Source organism: Miscanthus floridulus, chromosome 18 (genome assembly GCF_019320115.1).
Source record: "Miscanthus floridulus cultivar M001 chromosome 18, ASM1932011v1, whole genome shotgun sequence".
NCBI lineage: Eukaryota > Viridiplantae > Streptophyta > Magnoliopsida > Poales > Poaceae > Miscanthus > Miscanthus floridulus.
The window spans coordinates 94,797,533-94,818,425 of record NC_089597.1 but is presented as its reverse complement, the minus strand read 5'-3'; the positions used below and the strand labels follow the sequence as shown (position 1 = coordinate 94,818,425).

At 41.9% G+C, this 20,893-nt stretch overlaps 2 protein-coding genes across 4 annotated transcripts; both read left to right on the top strand.

Annotated features, from left to right (window-relative positions):
• The first annotated feature begins 7,915 nt into the window (after positions 1 to 7,915).
• Positions 7,916 to 12,432, top strand: LOC136521628 (26S proteasome regulatory subunit S10B homolog B-like). The gene is made up of 10 exons (XM_066515383.1): positions 7,916 to 8,177; positions 9,162 to 9,281; positions 9,505 to 9,641; positions 10,111 to 10,272; positions 10,396 to 10,482; positions 10,558 to 10,644; positions 11,024 to 11,161; positions 11,562 to 11,753; positions 11,845 to 11,943; positions 12,058 to 12,432. The coding sequence occupies exons 1-10, from the start codon at positions 8,078 to 8,080 to the stop codon at positions 12,130 to 12,132; spliced, it is 1,197 nt and encodes a 398-aa protein (XP_066371480.1). The 5' UTR covers positions 7,916 to 8,077; the 3' UTR covers positions 12,133 to 12,432.
• Positions 12,433 to 12,774: 342 nt separating this feature from the next.
• Positions 12,775 to 18,546, top strand: LOC136521627 (C2 and GRAM domain-containing protein At1g03370-like). 3 transcript variants are annotated; one of them, XM_066515382.1, is made up of 10 exons: positions 12,775 to 13,338; positions 13,453 to 14,835; positions 15,319 to 15,501; positions 15,631 to 15,902; positions 15,988 to 16,104; positions 16,346 to 16,605; positions 17,001 to 17,166; positions 17,251 to 17,523; positions 17,620 to 17,939; positions 18,201 to 18,546. In XM_066515382.1, the coding sequence occupies exons 1-9, from the start codon at positions 12,918 to 12,920 to the stop codon at positions 17,851 to 17,853; spliced, it is 3,309 nt and encodes a 1,102-aa protein (XP_066371479.1). In that variant the 5' UTR covers positions 12,775 to 12,917; the 3' UTR covers positions 17,854 to 17,939; positions 18,201 to 18,546. The 3 variants fall into 3 exon arrangements, with proteins under 3 accessions (XP_066371479.1, XP_066371478.1, XP_066371476.1); XM_066515381.1 differs by having other exon boundaries at positions 12,775 to 14,835; positions 17,620 to 17,812; XM_066515379.1 differs by having other exon boundaries at positions 12,775 to 14,835.
• The last annotated feature ends 2,347 nt before the right edge of the window (positions 18,547 to 20,893 follow it).

Genomic DNA, 20,893 nt, shown 5'->3' with positions numbered 1-20,893 from the left:
TATAAAAGAGCCCCTCCCTTTTCTAGTAATCTAACCCATAGTCTATAATGTATACTTCAAAATACGTTTTCTTCTTTTGAAAACATAGTTTCTTCGCTTAGATCCAAAATACGCTTTCATCTATTTACAGTTTTGCCACTAGTTTTATTTAAGCTATAACTTCTTCGTTTTGACCCGTTCAAGTTGAGTTAGATTCATCATTGTGTAATCTACATGTTCATCCTACTATTAAACATGTTTTCAACTTTTGAAATTCGATGTTAGATTTAATCTATTATTTTATTAAAAGAAATCTTGTTTAATTCATAACTTCTTCGTTATAGCTCCGATTTTCGTGATCTTCACGTTTGTGTGTTCATAGCGAGATGTAGATTCTTTTACAAACTTTTTATCTTGATTTTATGCTATTGGTGTACTATTCTAATCTATAGCCTTTGTTTGCTATGCATGATTGCTTTTTAATGCTTGTATGTTGTTGTGATGATCGAATATAGACGGTGAATAATTCGTGGGTGATCAAGAGTACTACTTTGACAAGCAGGATCAGTAGGAACACTTTGATCAAGGCAAGTATAGCATGGGATCATCCTTGTTTCCTATTCACCTTAATATAATCAATCTATATTTGCATGTGTCACCTCGATAAGGATTTCTTAGAATTGCACTTATGTCTTGACTCCTATGGGATATGCATGGGGTAGCCTTTGCTAGTGCTCAACTAAATCATGATCTTGTAACTTGACTAATGGTATATGCAATAAACATTAAAACATGACTTTTTAACAACTTGGAAAAAGGGGGCTAGAGTATTTAGCTACTTTCTAAATATTTCAGATTCCTCTCCCTAAAGACTTATCTATAAGTGATCATCCAGGACTTACAGTATAACTATGAGGGCCACATGGCTCTAGCTTTAGCTTAGTACAAGGACATTTTCTAGCTTGTTAGAGATTATCTTTATGGTGCAAGAGGGGCTTGACGAATCGAGTATAGTGCGGCATCTGTTTTTATGTGTATACCCTGCGCGGAATGTGCCATTTAGAAGAGAAGCTCTACATCTGTTTGCCAATTGAAAACCAAGTGGCCCTAACTTGTTAGATGAATCTTTGAAAGACTTCATAGTGTATGTTGCCTGCTCACTTTGGAAGTGTTTTGGGAGTTATAAACCCAGGCGTATGGGTAATCATGACTCATAGTGAAAGTGTACAACCTCTGTAGAGTGTAAAACTGGTATATCAGTCGTGCTTACAGTCATGAGCGGCCTTGGAACCCTTATGGAATAGATGAATCATTAATGGTTAAATGTTTATGCTATTTCATTATTCATGATTACCTGATCATGTGTTTATGGGTTTAGGATAACCTTGTTGCTACTCAGTCGCTTAAAATTATGACAAGTAAAAGCTAAATGTTGTTAAACCTGTGTCAAGCCTTTTGAGCCTAATGAAACCTATGTTACACTTGTTGAGTACAAGATGTACTTATGCTTGTTTATTTTCATTATTTCAATAAAAATCCCAAATGGGTAACAGATTGCTATGGTAATAACGGCTTCCATGAGGATTACTAGTCTTGTGGTTAACCAGTTGACATCCCTGTGCTATGAAGCTTCCGTGAGAGAGTTATCTTTATTTCTGCTATATTTATGTGAAGACTATGTGATATTATTCGTGATGTAATAAACACTTGTGATGATACTTTCTATAATTTGTCGGCTTATGTGTGTAATTGATCTCTGGGCGCACATAAAATTATGCATCCCATTTTATCCTTAAAATTGGGTGTGACAACATGGAGAATTAGGTTTCTGGACGGCGACATCAAGGCGGAGATGATGTTGCTCTCATTGAATAATTTTTTCCGGTCTCTTGTCGGTTTTTCTTGACGCAACTTTGCCGCGTCCTGCCTATAGCCCTCATAATGAATTTGACCACTATATAATAAGCAGGTGTCATTGTTAATATGGTATCATACTATCATATAATAATATATGTAAGGTTTCATGTATATAATAAATGTTTTGGATAGCTGGCGTTGACTACTTAGCTTAGGTGTCAAATTTAGAAAGAAGCAAGAGTATAGGCCCAGCCACAATATATATCAGAAATACGTATTATCAAAATCGACTTTGGTAAAGTAGTTGCTCAGACCGAGGAATGGGCAAAAGTTATAGCTTTTGTCCACCAACCTCTGCTCGCCCACGCATTACGAATGCGCGCGCATATATATATATATATATATATATATATATATATATATATATATATATATATATATATATATATATATATATATATATATATATGTTCGTAAACGATCGTGGATTATAAGTTGAAATAGTATTTTTCTCTCACACCAAATCAGACAGCAGTAAATAATCCATGATCCAGCCCAGCCAGCCGAATATGTTGTTATTAGCACTGCTGTGCGCTGTGCAGGCACCTACGACAACATATCCTGCATGACGCTTTCAGAAGTGTCAAACCTTATATCATAAAAAAAACACAATGTTGTTTGCTTGGAGGAATTTTGGAGGAATTTGAATAGTTTGGAGGAATGCTGGAAGAATCTGTGAGGAAAAAACACTGTTCCGGATAAAAAAAGAAGCGGATCAAGTCGAGTTTAAAGGGACGCGAACAAGACCGATATATGAAAAAACGGTATATTCACTTGAGCAAAACAATAAACAGGTTCAGGGCAATGATGAGAGTGGCCTCGCTCATTTGAGATTCCATGCTAAGGAATTAATTGACGCACATCGTCTGTCTTAGGTGGTGTTTAGATTCAGTGATTAAAATTTAGGAGGTGTATCGAGAGAATGTTGTATGGGGTGTTCGGATACTAATAAAAAAACAAATTACATAATCCGTCAGTCCTCCACGTATGGCAGAACCTCCTAAGTTATAGGGCCCACATGCATCTGTCATTGTCCGACGACCTTTGACATTTATGCATATGTTTCTATTAACTTAAAAAGACTGTCGGGTGTCCTCGGGGAACCCCGAATCATCCACGATTTCCGAGCAGGATCACATTACAGAATCATTGCAGTATTACAACATTTATTCAAATATCAACACCAGAGTAAAAACAGCAAAAGTCTTACAATAACATAATTTACAAAACAGTAGTTTCAAACCTCGCAACTAGGTTCGATGTTTATTACAAAACGAAATAGTGGAGTGGCATTATAATATAATACAAAACACACAATGAAACTGCCCTGCCCAAGGGCCACACATTTACTTCACATCGTCATCATAAGGAACAACTGTCATGCAGCACGATCCAAAACAGATCTGCTCATGAGGCTCACCTGCAACAAGGGGTCAACGAACCCTGAGTACAAAAGTACTCAACAAGACTTAACCAAAATAAAACTGATAGAACTCAGGAATACCGGCTCATGGGATTCAAGGTATGCCTTTAACAATAATCAAAGTTCTTTTGCGTAAAAGCTCTTTAACAAAATTCTTTAATTCAAAGGTAAAACTTTATAAGTACCACATGAATCTGCCATGATCCGTAATGAGATCATGAACTTCATATCCATCTCTTTCGCAAACCTTTCTCAAGTTCCAGTTATTAATACTATGATGATGAATAGTGAGTTGAGTCTCCATAACCGAGGAGCAACGACGATTTGAACCGATTAAACCCAGCTGGGAATTACAGACCACACGACATATGTAGGTCCCCGACCTACATATACCAACCTGCACTCAGATCCTCTAAAACAAGAACGGGTCCGCGCCACCCGAGAACACAGTACTCTACCAATCCAGCCCATGACCACGTGGGTACACGCTATTCCCGCCATCTCTCCACTCCCAGTGCGCGAGTAGCCATTCTCGTACTAGAATCGCCAAGTTAAGGCTTACCGGAGTATGTGGTTAGTACTATAAATTCTCACCTCATGCAATTCAACAACGGACGTGCCTTAATCGACACAGGCGGAAAGAACCCGCTCACAAGACCTCCATGTTTTATGGCTCACACGCACCGAGTCCGCCCGGTCTAGATTTATTACTCCACATTCCCATATCACATGATAACATAAGTTAACCAAAATTCTGTTTAAAGTTCGCAGGTGACAGGTAATCACCCAACTTTCATCGTTCTAAGTATAGCTAAGCAAAACTAGGCATATACAAATTTAAAACTGGTAATATGGTAAATATGGAATAATAAGGTTGGTAATACACCAATTAGGCTCTTACTTAACTCCTAATCACTTAATGCAGTAACGGAAAGCAAAAGCGAAATTAATTTGTAAAACATAAGGTAGGGTTGTATGCATTCGGGGCTTGCCTTCGTTGACGGAAAAGTCCGGTTCCTGCGACGTTTCACAAGTATTCGATCCGACCTCAATAGACGGATTAACCTCTTCCACAACTTGATTAACTACCACGTGTTCACCTTCGTTCACTACACGTAGTAACAATGCCATATTTAACATGATGCGGTATACGAAACATGATGCTCGATGATGGATGCAAAATTAACACTTTGAATACAACTTTCCTTCGCGGTACAGTGGCAAGTCAAACTAATCAAATATTTTTCGCAACACCCAAATCAATTGCCAAGGATCATTATCAACTAATGACTCAAGGACATCACTCAATCAAAAATTCAAACAAAACATAATTCATTAAAGGTTACTATTTGCTTTTATGAATTAATTATTTAATTCAAAATTATGAAATAAATCAACTTATTCTAATTGAGCTCAAAATTTTTGTAAATGTTCATTACATAATGAGTAAGTGGCAAAACAAATTTTATAATTTTTGGACAATTAAATAAGCCTAGAAAAATCATGGAAATCCATTTATTAATAAATTGAGCAAATTTTATCACATTCAAAAAGTACTGAAAAACATCATTTCATATTTTTCTTAAATACTATACATCACAGAGAAGTCACACAAAAATTTTCATAATTTTTGGAGCTCTAAATAAATCTACACAAAAATAATAAAAGCAGACACTATTCATTCAAATCTAAAAATAGAAAAATCCATTTGAACGCTGAGTCACTGACAACGGGTCCCACCTGTCATCCCTAACCTCGCGCGTTTGACCACGACGGCGACGGCGCTGACCGACGTAAACTCGTCGACGGTGAGTCCAACGGCGACGGCCAAAGTATCAAAACGATCACCAAGACTAGGCGCATCGATTAACGTCCCTATCAGCACTGATTACGACCCTATACTAGCTCGATGTCGGCCATGGCAGACGCGGTGGCACGGCATCGCTACGCCGGCGGCGTGCAACCGGTAGAGCTCAAACAAGGGATCCAAGAAGCACCAGTGGCTCACCCCGAACGCGTTGAAGCAAGGAGCGAGGTCGGAGAAGCAATGGAGAGGCGTGACGACGATCACGGTGATCACGGCGGAGCAAAGATCGTCGGTGAGGAAGAACCGGTGACTGCAGTGGTCAAAATAAGCAACCAACTATGGATTAAGTACCACAGCATCAAAACGAAACGGAATCAACCAAAACCAGGGATGGAGATGCACCGTGGAGCTTTGGCCGCGGAGAATCGTGCTCGGCGGAGGAGTTGCCGGCCGCGAGGAAGAAGACGATGCAACTCGAGTTCCCAACGAAGACAAGCCGAATTGGTGGGTCGACTGGATGCGCAAGGAGTAAGCGAAGCTGGAACTAGCTTATCAGCGACGGTGGAGCACAACAACGACAACGCGGGCTCGCCGGAGATGAGCAAGGCGACGGGAAAAAACAGAGCAAGAAGAAAAGGCAAAGACGACGGCGGCTCAGGCTATAAAGGAGGCCAAGAAGCTCGAGGAAGCTGCGCTGTGGCCTTCACCACGCCAGCGCGACGCCAAAACGGCCACGACCGCGCCTGGAACGCCGAAGAAGGAAACGCCGGCAATGTAGCTTCGGCGGTGGACACTGTTCACCAAAATTACAAGTTTGTCATTCGCCAAAATTCACAAATTACTCTCAAATTTTCATAACAACTCAAAAATCTCCAAAAACAAAAGTTGTTCAAAATCAAAAGTTCTACAACTTTGCTTTTATAACCAACTCCTAATTCGGTCTAGATTTTGAAATGAACTTTTGAATTCAAATGGGAAAATTTAACGAATTACGCCTTTTTGAATTACTCCAAATTTTACTAAACAACTTGAAAAACTCCAAAAACAAACTTTGTATAACATGTCAAGCTCTACACTTTTGCTTTTGGGCTCAACCCCAAAATATACTTAGATTTTGAAATGGATTTTCAGGGTAGGATTTAAATATTGAAAATCAGGGTTTTCGGAATTTCAAATCAATACAAAGGTTTCAAACTTGATTCAAACAATACCAAGCAATACTTAACACATAAATATAAACTTGTTTTAGTGTGTGCATCTCAAAGTTTTCACCAAATGCCAAATGCTTTGTAATGCATATGATGATATGTCAGGTTTTAGTATTTAAACACCCGAGGTGTTACACCACGAGACGAATTTTTTAAGTCTAATTAATCTGTCATTAGCACATGTTTACTATAGCACCACATTATCAAATCATGGACTAATTAGACTTAAAAGATTCGTCTCACAAATTAGTCGTAAACTATATAATTAGTTTCGTAATTAGCCTATATTTAATACTATATACATATATTCAAACATTTGATGGGACAACGACTAAAATTTAGAAGAGATAACCCAACACCACCCTACCCTAGCTTGGAACTTCTGGGATAACTCACTTGAGCAACGACATAGCGACGGGCTTGAGCAACAACACAGCGACGAGGAGAATGCATGATCGAGGATTCCAGATCGCCTCATGCTTTCATGGCTAGCGCTCGCACCGACTCATGCTACCGTAGCAGCCCAGTGGTCTGCTCCCTCTAGTATTTCTCACTCCTTGACATCGCCTCTTCCCAGCACCGGCGTGATGGACCTGCATGCTGCGACGGCCGCGGACACTCCATTCTGCTGAGCTCGCAAAGGGAGACGAGGGTGTGGCGTGGAGAAGGAAGCCCACACCGAAGAATGGGCGCAAGCTTGTTCGTTTGGCTGTGGCTCATCGTAAACGATCGTAAATTTCTAGTTGAAATAGTATTTTTCTCTCACACAAATCAGTCAGCAGTACTTTTTCATAAACCAGCAACAATATGAACCAACTAACCAAACAGCCTGCATGTCGAAGCTGGCAAAACTTGGGACGCGATCACATGACGGGTGACGGCGGTGATAGGGGAGAAGACTCGATTGGAAGAACGCCGAGCTCTTTGGAAGATGCCAAACGTTATTAATGTAGGCATGATATAAACGGCTCAATTTGAGACGGCCATAAATCCAACGAAGCCCTTGTTTAGTTCCACCAATTTTGCACCTCCAAATTTTGCACGGTGTAAGATTCTCCATCATATCAAATCTTTGAGCACATGCATAGAGTATTAAATATAGGTAAAAAAAACTAATTACACAGTTTGGTTGTACTTTAGGAGACGAACGTTTTGAGCCTAATTAGTCAACGGTTAGACAATTATTACCGAATACAAACGAAATGCTACAGTACCACTACAGTGTTATACGCTTTTTAATGTCAAGGTTTAGTCAACTAAACACGCCCGAATATTAAAATGAGGTGACACGTGGCAAAATAAGGTGTCAGATCAGATTCCGTGGTGCTGGATTCGTCAAGTAAAAGATTAGAGGATGGGGATTTTCAATTAAAAAAACACACACACGGGGAATTATTTATATTTTTTATATACTTAATAATTAGTAAAAATTCTGGTTTACATTTCTTTTTCCACCTCGACTCGCCCCCGGTTCGCTCGACCCTGGTCCGCCTCCGCTCTTCTTTCTTCTTCTTCTTGCGACAGAAGAAGCACAGGATTACAAGCAGCCTGTTCACGTGTTGGTTTCGGTCAGTCCAAACCGGTTAACTAACAGTATTTTCCTTTCGCAATAAACCAGCAACGGCCAACCCAAATCAGCCCAGAAATCAAACCAGGGAAAAGGCCAAAGAAGCAAAGCCTCGCGCCGCCGCCACAGCCGAAGCCGACGAGGGGTAGATCCCCGGAGGGAGGTGGCGGAGGAGGATGGCCGAGGGCGGGGAGGACGCGCGCCGCCGCGCCGCGGCCACCGACTACCGCAAGAAGCTCCTCACCTGCCGGGAGCTCGAGGCGCGGGTCAAAACAGGTAACACGCCACTGCCCACCGCCGCATCCTCTTCCGCCCGCCCGTCTCCCCGTGCGTGGGTGTCCCGGTAGGTCTCTGGGGTTCGGTGTCGAGGTTCTGGCGAGCGGTGACCGCGCGTGGGGGATCTGGATGTTACGGCACTAGGGCGGCGGGATAGGGTTTTGGCTGCCTCAATTTGGGTTTGAGGGGTGGCGTGTTTTTGGCGGTTCAGCCTCATTTAGAGTTTTCGCGTTAGAATAGGTTCTCGTCTAGGGTTTAGATGAACTCTGGTGGGTTTTACAAGTCGGAGAAATCTTTGGATGTAAGTGCTTGGTGATCACTTGGTAGATTCCCTCTTTCCGGTTAGCTTGCATTTTGTTAATGGCTGCTGATCACTCATTCTGTAATTGCCTGCGGGTGCTGCTGACTGCTGAGGATATATATTTTTTTAGTTCAATTTCGAGTTATTGTTTTGGGGGAAATAAGAGTTGGTAGCTCCAGTAATCGAGATTCTAGGTAGTCACTCTACCTTTCATGCTAGAGTCCTAGTTTTGTGCTGTTTAGTGTTTTTTGGCAGGTCAGGTTGGTTATTTGGTTATAAAGTCGCACATTATCTTTTAGTAATCTGAGAGCAGCTCCATTCAGCATTTTGGGCTAGTAAACTAGTTTTGGAGGAGGTTTATGAAATATGGACCAATGTAACTTCAAAACTGTGTATCAAAGTACTATGATTATTGCGTGCGAATGACTTATTCCGTGCACCTGTAAGTGTGGTGCAGTTGACATGCTGATTGACTCATGCTTCTTTTCTCCTTTTCCTCGATGCTCCATCAGTGGGTGGTCTCTCTTGTGACTGACTCTCTTAGGCTTGTACTATTTTATTTCAATGTTACAGGTTTTATTATGCTTGTAACTGATAGATATGACAGCAGACATTTTCTTATAGCATATACCTGATACTTTTGTTATCTTGATTTTGTGATGAACTTGTGTATTTGCATTCAGGGAGGGAGAACCTAAAAAATGCAAAGAAAAACTTGGAAAAAACTGAAGAGGATCTAAAATCATTGCAAAGTGTTGGCCAAATCATCGGTGAGGTGCTTCGACCTTTGGATAAGGAACGATGTAAGTGAAAAAATCCTTATGTTTGTGCAAAATTTATTTGTAGGAATAATGAAACACTGATGGATTGTTTATGTGATCTTCAATTGCATATTCCTTTTCCTTTAAGTTTACAAACATGAACTTTTGTTACACTCATGCTAAAGACTTGTTGCTTCTCAACTGATTATTGACATTATGACGTACCTAGTTTTATCAAAGCAACTGAAACAAGTCCTTTTTGAAGTTATTGTCAAGGCTAGCAGTGGACCACGCTATGTTGTTGCCTGCAGAAGTAAGGTTGACAAAGAAAAGTTGATTGCCGGTACACGAGTTGTTCTTGACATGACAACACTTACCATCATGCGCACTCTGCCTCGTGAGGTATATGTTTGTTACAGATTGTTTTGCTTATGTGTCCCGTGTATGTTTGATTAGTTTTTTAAATTTAGCCTGTGTGGTCGGTGTGTATTTGCAGACTTAATAGTTTGGACCGTAATCACAGGAGTCAGGGGATTGATGGATTAGTGGCAGGTGGCGGGGTTTCCTTGGTGCGGAGAGAGAAAGAGTAAAGAGGTCAGGATGGGTAGACTAGATGAAGGGTTAGGACTACCTAGGTGGGCAGTGTGCTAGATGGGCCATCATTACAGCAACCTTTCCTTCCTTTTTTAGACACTTGCGTCCCTCAATCCTGACCTGGTCGAGTTGTATTTTTATAGCAGCCCAGTTTGCCTTCTTTTTTAGACACCTGCATCCCTCAATCGCAACCTGGTCAACTTGTATTTTAGTTACTATATATGACTTGGATATTATTAATCCCTGATGCAGTATTGTTCTTATTCCTATTTCTCAGGTTGACCCTGTGGTTTACAACATGCTACATGAAGATCCTGGCAATGTTAGTTACTCAGCTGTAGGTGGGTTGTCAGACCAAATAAGGGAACTCAGAGAATCCATTGAGTTACCACTTATGAACCCAGAATTGTTTCTCCGTGTCGGGATTAAGCCGCCAAAGGTAAATTCAAGAAATAAATTTGCTTTGGAATACAATATTACATAGTTATCTCAAAGCTTCAAATTGATGGCTGCCCATTTTCATGATCCTGGGGTGTACTAAATGTTACTTTACTCATTCAAGGGTGTGCTGCTCTACGGTCCACCTGGAACTGGGAAGACACTCCTAGCTAGAGCCATTGCTAGCAACATTGATGCTAATTTCTTGAAGGTCTGGAACTTTTGCTAGTAACTTATGACATATATTAAGCATTTGTTTTTTCATTGATGTGCACCTTTTAAACAGGTTGTGTCAAGTGCTATCATTGATAAATATATTGGTGAAAGTGCACGCTTAATTCGTGAAATGTTTAACTATGCACGTGAACATCAGGTAAGCTTTGTTTCGTTTTGTTATCTGTGTGTGCATACCTAGCTATCCTGACTCATTGATTTATCTTGGGGAAGATTTCAAAGCATATGAACTATGAGATAACTATAAAGAGTCCATTCAATAGTGAAAGACTGAAAGTAGAAGAAGTAAGGTACTAGTGCAGAGCATCTCCACTCTTTAGCTCTAAATGAGTAAATGTACATTGCCAAAGATAAATTGGGAAACAACCTTTTGCATTTTAGTTAGCGTGCAGACTTGTTTACATGGAAAAAAAGGAAATATGCACACCCGTGGATGATTTGTCTATCTTTTACATCGAAGTGCATAATCTGTGTATATGACTCTAAAGTGTTGTCTTTGGTTTGATTTTGCTGCCTAGCCATGCATCATTTTCATGGATGAAATTGATGCCATCGGTGGCCGAAGATTTAGTGAGGGCACAAGTGCAGATCGTGAGATTCAGAGGACATTGATGGAGCTTCTAAATCAGCTAGATGGATTCGATGAGCTTGGGAAGGTATGCCTTTTCTGTGGAAATGATACTAAAAAGGTTTTTCCATATTAATTGTCAGCTATTCATCTCTTGGTACCAGTACATAGTGACAGGAAAGTTTTTTTTTCTTCTAAATTCATTCATCAAGTGCTGCAGATTCAAATTGCATTTGCATAATGCCAAAGCGGTTCACAATTTGTGAGAAGAGAATTGTTTTTTTGTTCGAATCAATCCTTCTGCCCTCATACAGCTACACAATGTCATTTGCAATGTTGTCATTCTTGCCAACACAGTGATAGTTGCAGAGTTATAATTTTGGTGTAGAAAGCTAGACTTTATTAAGATGATGCTGGTTGTCCCTAATATTTTCAGTGCTGTCTGTCTTCTTGCATAGTGTCTCACAAAAACACTCTTGTTTATATAGGTGAAAATGATCATGGCAACCAACCGGCCTGATGTTTTGGATCCTGCACTCCTTCGTCCTGGGCGGTTGGACAGGAAGATCGAGATCCCACTGCCGAATGAACAGGGGAGGATGGAGGTCCTCAAGATCCATGCAGCTGGCATCGCGAAGCATGGTGAGATTGACTACGAAGCTGTAGTCAAACTAGCTGAAGTGAGTTAATCTTTAGTCAATCTAGCTATGTAAACTCCTTAACATGATTTGGAGCTATCTCCTGAACCCTAGCTCTTGCGATCTATTACAGGGCTTCAACGGAGCCGATCTGCGCAACGTCTGCACCGAAGCCGGCATGGCTGCCATCCGAGCGGAGCGTGACTATGTAATTCACGAGGACTTCATGAAGGTGCGCTTGCATACCCCAGTTTTTTTCAATTAAACAGAGCTTGCTTGGTGCTAACCGTGCGTCCCCCTTCCCGTTCTGATGAAACCCCTTCCCTTTGTGATCAAATTGTTTCAGGCTGTGCGCAAGCTGAACGACGCCAAGAAGCTTGAGTCCAGCGCGCACTACAGCGCTGACTTCGGCAAGGATTGAAGGGGGTATTCACCAGATCTGGAGCGGTTCTGATCATAGTGCAAACTGTGTTAGGCTGTATTCATCTAATCTTGGGCGGAAGAACTCTCATCCAGACGCCATGGGATCTAGAGCAAGCTTATCACTCTTGATTTATATATTACTACGTATTAGTTTCAAATCAGGTAGATTCCAGGATGGATGCGTGGGGCGTTTGGCAGTTGGGTCATGGGGGTGTGTGTAGAATTCACTCTGATGAAGCTGAACACGTTAAGAATGAACATTGATAATGAAGTCGACAGTAGCTCGCCTGCCACGTGCATAGCTTGCTTGATCACAACTCGAAGCGTATTGCATGCAGTAACTGCCAAAGCTTTTGATCACGCTGCACGATGGTTTGGCTTCTTTCCTTGTTTTGAAGGTGGCCATGGTACGTGGGACCCACTTGCCAGTTGTGTAATGTCTCTGATTATGACCTGGTTCGTCATCAGTTTTTCTCCCCATGCATGCCTATGTTTGGAAACCTGAACCTGAAGCAGCCCATGCGGCACGGAGCCCGCATGCTCCCAATCCGCTCTAGCCGATCTGACGGCCAGCAGCGTTCCCATCCTCCCGCGCACGAATCCTGGCGGCGAAGCAACGGCTCGAAACAAAACCGTGGAACGCCCTGGCAGCGGGGAAACGCCCTCCTCGGCTCCTCCCGACCTCTCCCGCCCGCTCTCACCGCCAGTTCGTTCTACAGACCACACGGCCGGAAATCCAAATAAGGATCACCACCGTCGGCGGCGGGATCCTCGCATGCATGCATGACGAAGCCGGCGGCGAGGAGCGCGTCGACGGTGTCGGAGGCGGCGGAGAGCGCGCGGCGGGTGACGCCGATGAAGCTGCTGGTGCGCGTGGTGGAGGCGCGGGGCCTCCCCGCCGTGCACTTCAACGGCTCCAGCGACCCCTTCGTGAAGCTCAAGCTGGGCAAGCGCCGCGCCAAGACGGCCGTCGTGAAGCGCAGCCTGGCCCCCGCCTGGGACGAGGAGTTCAGCTTCCTCGTCGGCGACGTCGCCGAGGAGCTGGTGGTGTCGGTGCTCAACGAGGACAAGTACTTCAGCAACGACCGGCTGGGCCTGGTCCGGGTGCCGCTGTCGCAGGTCATGGAGACCGACGACCTCTCCCTCGGTTCCCAGTGGTACCAGCTCCAGCCCAAGAGCAAGAAGTCCAGGAAGAAATGCCGCGGTATCATCGCAGTTGCGCGGTTTCTCGACCTTCTTCTACTTCTGCTCTTTCCTTTCATTTTTCGCCATATTATCCACAACGCAAATTATGTTGTTTTGTTCTATGCTATTGCAGGAGAAGTTTGTCTGCACGTATCGTTGTCCACAAGAACCCACGTATCTGACGAATCACAGAGTGTTCCTCATCCTGCTTCAGATGACTTAGCATCCAGTTCAGACAGCCCCATTGAGCGCAAAACATTATCGACAACATGTAGCTGCATCGACCTATCAGCCGTTTCCAGCATCGAACCCCGAGCATCTCACAGCAGCTTCGAACGATTCCCGGACAGCATTCTGGATCTTCCAGCCCGGAGTAGCGTGGAAGAGGCAGCCTCTGAACCTGGACCACCAGCTGCAGACACTGATGCAACGCCGCCAAATCCGTCATCGGTGGTAGAGGTCTTGTCCCGCTATTTCTTCAGGAAACCTGAGAATGCTGCTCCTACTGTGCAGCATCCGACTGCATCAGACACTGATCCGCCAGTTGATCATCAGTTGCAAGAGCCAAACGCGAGCTCATCAGAAGATCGTGAAATCCCTGAGAAAGGCACGGTGGTACCTGAGTCAAGCCTTGATGAGCTGCTCAAAGTCTTGGAGTCGAAAGATCAAGGCAGTGAGATGCCAGCCAACTTGCCTGGTGGTGTGCTGGTTGACGAATCTTATGTCGCCGCGCCGACCGAGTTGAACTCTCTCCTGTTCTCTCCGAATTCAGACTTCTGGCCAGCAGTGGCAGAGCTTCAGGGAACAAGTGGGTTTCAGATTGAACCATGGAAACTTGACAGCAATGAGAGCTGTGTGCAAAGAACATTGACTTACACAAAAGCTGCAAGCAAGTTGGTTAAAGCTGTGAAAGCCACAGAAGAACAGAAGTACCTGAAAGCAGCCGCAAATTCTTACGCGGTGTTTTCTGTTGTCAGCACTCCTGATGTTCCCTGCGGAAATTGCTTCAAGGTGGAGATACTGTACTGTATCACACCAGGTCCCCATCTATCATCTGAAGAGCAAACATCTCATCTTACTGTAAGCTGGAGGGTAAACTTTGTTCAGAGCACAATGGTAAAAGGAATGATTGAGAATGGTGCAAAACAAGGCATGGCCGAAGGTTATGCGCAGTTCTCTGAAGTACTAAACCAGAAGCTTAAAGTAGCCGAGCTTGATGATGCTAATTCAAACAAAGAAAAGATTTTAGCCTCATTACATGCACAAAAGGAAACAGGTTGGCGGTTGATTGTCCGCTTTCTCGGGAACTTCACATTCATATTCTCAGTTGCCATAGCACTATATGTTATAGCACACCTTCATTTGTCCAAGCCTGATGTGACGCATGGGCTTGAGTATTTTGGCCTTGACCTTCCAGATTCAATTGGGGAGGTTGTAGTTTGTGCAGTTTTAATTCTTCAGGGGCAGAGCATTGTCAAAGTAACACGGCGCTTCTTAAGTGCATGGAAACAAAGAGGTAACTATCTCAATTCTTTATCATTATCTAATATGAAATCTTTGAACATAAATCTATTTTTATGAATTGGCTGAATAGCTATTTGTATTGTAAGAGTTGCACTGTTATGAAAAGAGAGAATGCACTGTTTTGAAAAGGGATATTTTTTTGACCGAATCAGCAGGGGAGTCCCCTACCTTTTTTTCTATTAAATGAAAGAATGGTATTTACAGAGTTTTTATAAATACAAGGCTTCCAAGCCCAAAAAGAAAAAAGATGATCATATACAATGAAACTATCTCTCCAAGAATTTAAAAGAGCTTGTCTGCTGGGCTTGGCCTTAGTGCAAACTTGACCAAGTTCTTCACTGAAATCTCTTTTCCACCAAGTTGAAAAGGGATATCAGGAGTACAGTCCCCAAATAGCTACCTCTGTTCGACATACTTGTTTTGGTTCCATTTGTTTCACTTGGCTTAAGCATATCGACTCTGTTTCCTGTATTAGGTAGTGACCATGGGGTCAAAGCTCACGGTGATGGTTGGTTGTTGACTGTTGCACTCATCGAAGGCGCTGGTATTACAGCTACTGGTTCATCTGACCTATTTGATATCTATGTTGTTTTTACATGCAATGCTAAGAGGAAAACAAGCTCAATTAAATTTCAGACATCAGATCCAAAATGGAACGGTTAGTTACTTTCACCTCTCCCTTTTTCCTTTGTTCTCAACCGTGATGAGCTGGAATTCAATTTTACCAGTGCAGTGGTCTCAACCTAAACTTATGTTTTTCTGACTCATTTGATATCTACCTTTCTAGAGATATTCGAATTTGATGCTATGGATGATCCTCCATCAAGGATGGATGTTGCTATTCATGATTCGAGCGGACAATGTGTCATTGGTCACACAGAAGTCAACTTTTTGAAAAACAATTTGTCAGAATTAACTGACATATGGCTTCCTCTCAATGGGAAGTGTGATCAAGCAAGTAACCCTAAATTGCATTTGAGAATATTTTTGAACAACTCGAGGGGGACTGAAGTTGTCATGAATTACCTAGCAAAGATGGGAAAAGAAGTTGGTAAGAAGGTAAGGAATTTAGCAGTTCTTTTGTGAGAAGCTAATCAGTATACTCCGTATTCAGTTGTCATAGTAATGTAGGACACATATGCAGATAAATTTGCGGTCAACCCAAACAAATGTAGCATTCCGAAAGCTGTTTGCCCTCCCTCCAGAAGAGTTCCTCATCGACGATTTCACCTGCCATCTGAAACGGAAGATGCCAGTTCAGGTTGTTATGGCTCAATTATTATTGTTAATCCTTTATTTGAAATGGAACCTCCGAGTGTCCAAATTGATTTCTTATGTTTGGAGTGCCTTGTTGAATGTAGCAATATATTCCATATGTTGCTTGACTATTTTTATTGTGAATTAGTACTATATCTCTGCGCTGGTTGATGATCCATTTGACTCTTGCCAATATCTATTTCCATTTGTTGATACTAAAATCTTTCCCTTTTCATGTAATTTAGGGCCGCCTCTTTTTCTCTCCAAGAATAGTTGGATTTTATTCCAACATATTTGGACACAAAACCAAGTTTTTCTTTTTGTGGGAGGACGTCGATGACATGCAGGTTATCCCTGCTACACTGTCAATCGGTAGCCCGTCTTTGATGATCATCCTTCGAAAGGATAGAGGTTTAGAAGCAAAACATGGTGCCAAGGGAACAGATCATCATGGAAGACTCAAATTTAATTTCCAATCTTTTGTTTCCTTCAATGATGCTTACAGGTAGATTCAATTTCTTACCTTTTAAAATCTGATAAGACATTTGGCCTAAATGTATCTTTGATTGTTTATATTTTGCTTTGAGGAGTTCTTGATTAGATTTTTTTTATGAGTTCTTGATTAGATTGATGCTCATGGGTTTTGTTGAGCGTTGGAAGTTGACTGTATTTACAAACTATTTTAGAAAACATGTTATTGATTTTCTGAATGTAAAAACATGTTACTGATTCATATTAAGGTTCTCATATACTTACACAAAACTCATGAATTCTTTCGACCAAATGTACCGGTACTTAGTCACTTAATCTGGATTACTGTTTTCCCACGAATACCACTCACCAAACAATTCTGCTATTTCTCTAATGAATAAATCACATCAAGAAACCTTTATCTCACAGGATAATCACAGCAATTTGGAAAATTCGAGCACTCAGTCCAGAACAGCAGGGAGAGGCGATCGAAAAAGATGAAGTGAAGGAACTACTGCCTGAAGAAGGGGGATCCTTGTTCACTAATGTGGATGTTAAAATGTCTGAAATATTTTCATCAGTTCTTTCTGTTGATGTGAGTGCTGCTTTTTACATTTCAAATGGTGTTACAAAACACGTAATTTGTTTTGAGCGTCCATAGGAGTATCTGCTTCTGCAGGTCGAGTCCTTGATGGAGATGTTTTCAGGAGGTCCCCTGGAGCACAAAATGATGCAAAAGGCCGGTTGTATAGACTACACTGCCACACAATGGGAACTTGTAGGATGTAATATACAGCAGCGGCAAACAAGCTATAAGTTCGACAAAAACTTGTCTCGGTACAGAGGAGAAGCGACCACCACTGAGCAGAAGTATAGCTTGGTCAACCAAGATGGATGGGCCATCGAAAAGATGATGACCCTCCAAGGTGTTCTTCTTGCAGACTACTTCAATGTAAGACACTCCTCCATACACCATTTGTTCTACTTTCTTTTGGAACTATTGTGTTTTTCTTTGACTCGCTTTAAAATATGATTCGTGTGAATGCAGCTCCAGATGAAGTATTATATCACGAATATACCTTCGAAACCAAATACATGCAGTATGCTGGTTTTGTTGGGGATTGCCTGGTTAAAGAGTACCAAGCAGCAGAAGAAGGTCACGAAGACTATTATTTCCAATACCTCAAATAGATTGAAGGAACTCTTTGCTGAAGTCGAGAAGGAGCTTACATCAAAAAACGGTAGCCTTCTTAATGCAGCAATTGGTCCCACTACTGGTTAAATGTTATCAATATCACATACAAGAAGTATTACAAAATTCACATCAAAGCAATTCCAAGGAGTGCCCCAAAATTAACTAGCATGCAGGTAAGAATTGATAAGAGTATGTCGTCAATAATTCATATGGTTACATTGCCTTGCAGTCAACCAAGTTATTGAGAGGCAGAGCTCCTGCTGTTCATTTCAAAAGTCAACCAAGTTAATTTTTAGTACAGGCTTACTGTGTGGAAGCTAAATAAAATGATCCTGCTTTCAGTTTATTGATCTCTGAAACAATCATGTTCCTTTAATCTCAGCCATGGGTACTATTGAAGTATTGATTTATTTTCTTTGCACAACGGCTTTCAGGTACAAGCTAACATCCGTACAGCACCATAAGTAGATTGGGCATTGCATGAATCAAATGCGTATGAAGAACCCAGCAGAGTGGATAGCTGTTTGTGATCTCTTCCTGTTCAATGGTGTCACCTGCTTCAGCGCTCTTGCATTGCCGGTAGAAATCTTACAGAGATGAGAGCTCAAAGTGCTTCAATGTAAATAGATTGTTTCGGAAACACTTCACAGAAAGTGGGCGCAGAGTTGTGTATGTCCAGCTGACATATATAGTTAAAGGAATCTAACTTTTGCTCATGGATGTAAAATAGAAAAAAGTGGGGAAAATATGTAAGATCAAATTCAGAGTATGCTTTGTCATTTCTTTCTGTTGAATTTCCTCTATGCATGAGTATGTACAGATAAGCAGGAAATATTGGTTTAGGAGAAAAATGCATTAGCTTTTGAAGGAATATGTCGCGATGGACTTCACGAAATAAATTTGAAATATGTTTTTTCAGCTAATATGCAGTTTGAAGGGATGCTATATAGTTTCTTAAAAAATGTATTTCAGCTTATGTAAGAGAAGTGGTGCGAAAACTGGTTATAATGTAAGGCTGCCAAACCTATGTTAGATATGCTATAATAGGCCCTAGGGATGTAAGAGAACAAATGGTGCGGAGACTGGCAAAAAAACAGAACAAAAGGAAACAAGTGTGGATAAAAATAAGCATCGGACGATCCGACAGCAAAGGGAATGCACAAGCCAGACGATTGATGAACAGAAGTGCCTAAGGAAGATTGCATGCACCGGACAACCCGGTGAGAAGAATTGCACATTGGTGGATCATCCGGTGTACACCAATGACTTGGCCACTATGTAGCCCAGTTTGACAAAGGGCACCGGGCGATCTGGTGAAGGAAAAATGAGCTGCAACAGATCGTCTAGTGACAATCAGTAAGGTGGCCAAAGGGAGTATTACACTCACCGAATGATCCCACGTTAAAAAAAGGCACTCAATGGATCGTCCGATGTTTGGAAAAAGAAAAAAACGGCTAATATCACCTTATGGTCTGACGACGCATCTTTTGAAGGCAGCAGATTGTACGGTGCTCACACTTTTCTGACGGACTTTTTCCAATGGCTAGTTGAGGGGGATGGGGCTATATATATGAGGTTGTATCCCTTGGTTGAGTAAGCTAGAGTGCCACAAGGCTATCACAAGTTAGATCAAGTGTTTCTGTACTCCACCCACCATCTGAAGACATTCAAGATCACATCCAAGGCTAGGATAGACACTATAGTGCATCCTTGTGCGAGTTAGGCCTAAGAGCTTGAGAGCTTTGAGTGATAGGGTTGTGTTGCCTTTGTATCTTGGCGATCTAGAGTGTTCTAGGTCTTTGTGACCTTCCGATGAAGGCGTGGTGGTCATCCATTCTTGGTGTGGAGTGGTGACGTGTCGGTGTGGGGGGGGGGGGGGGCGAGGAGACCCCTCCCTCGTGTGGAGAAACTTCGTAGTAGATACGGCATCAAGGTGACTGCGGTTGGGGGAGGTAGTGAGACTATGTGACTCGTACCTGCCTTTGGTTTGTATTTGACACCATGACCAAATCGGGTGACGGTGGTGGCAATTATGAGACTTGGTAATCCACAACATTGTCTTGGGTTAGCGCACGGAGACACTAATTATGTGGCAGTCGAACACAATAGTAGTGATCCGGTTACATAAGGAGACTTTGTGACTCCATTGCCTTTGATAGAGCAAACACCGTGACCAGGAGAGATTTAGTATCTAATCGGGTGATGTCTATTAATGCAATGTCTAATTGTGCCACTGCCATGGTAGTATCCTCCATTTTGACATTCTGTGTTCCCAACTATAAGGCCCCGTTTGGAACAAAGGAATGTAAAACAGAGGAATGGTAGGAAACACAGGAATAAAGAAAACTAAAAAGTGGAAAACTACAGGATTGGAAACCATAGGAATGAAACATTTGGACTGTTTGGATTGCAGGAAATGAATTTGAATCTTCACATTTTTCAATGAACAAAGTAGCCGTTGGCATACACTAGTAGTCATTGGTTTCTTTCCTGGTCTCCCGCGAGCGCAGCGTTCCCTCCGTTCCCTTGGGTCGGAGTGGATTTTCTCGTTCCTGCGTTTTGTGTGCAAGCAGTTTCCTTTCCTCTGGAACGGTAGGGAAGCTTCCTTTGTTCCAAACGGCATCTCTCGTTTCCTTTCCTCCGGAATTGCTTCCTCCAAAATTCCTGTGACTTTCCTCCAATCCAAACGGCCCCTAACCCTTTTGAGGTTGTTCGATCTTTGCACTAGGTGTCACCTGCATGCGTATATATATGGGCATCCTTATACCGTGTTTAAATGAAAAGACAGTACATCGAGAAATCAAAGGCACACATTTCACACTTTTCACATGTTTTCTGTTAGGATATACTCCATCCTAAAAAAGAATGTACTCCCTCCGTCCCAAAATAAGTGCAGATGAGTCAAACCTTTTTAAGATTGACTAAATATATATACAAAAATATTACTATTCATGGTGTGTAATAAGCATCATTATATTAGGTTGTGAAATGTACTTTTTTTATAAAAACTTATCTGGAGATATAAATATTGATACTACTTTCTATATAACTAGTCAAACTTAAAAATACTTGAGAAGCGTAATATGTGTTTGTTTTGGGACGGAGGGAGTAATTCTATGCTTGAGAT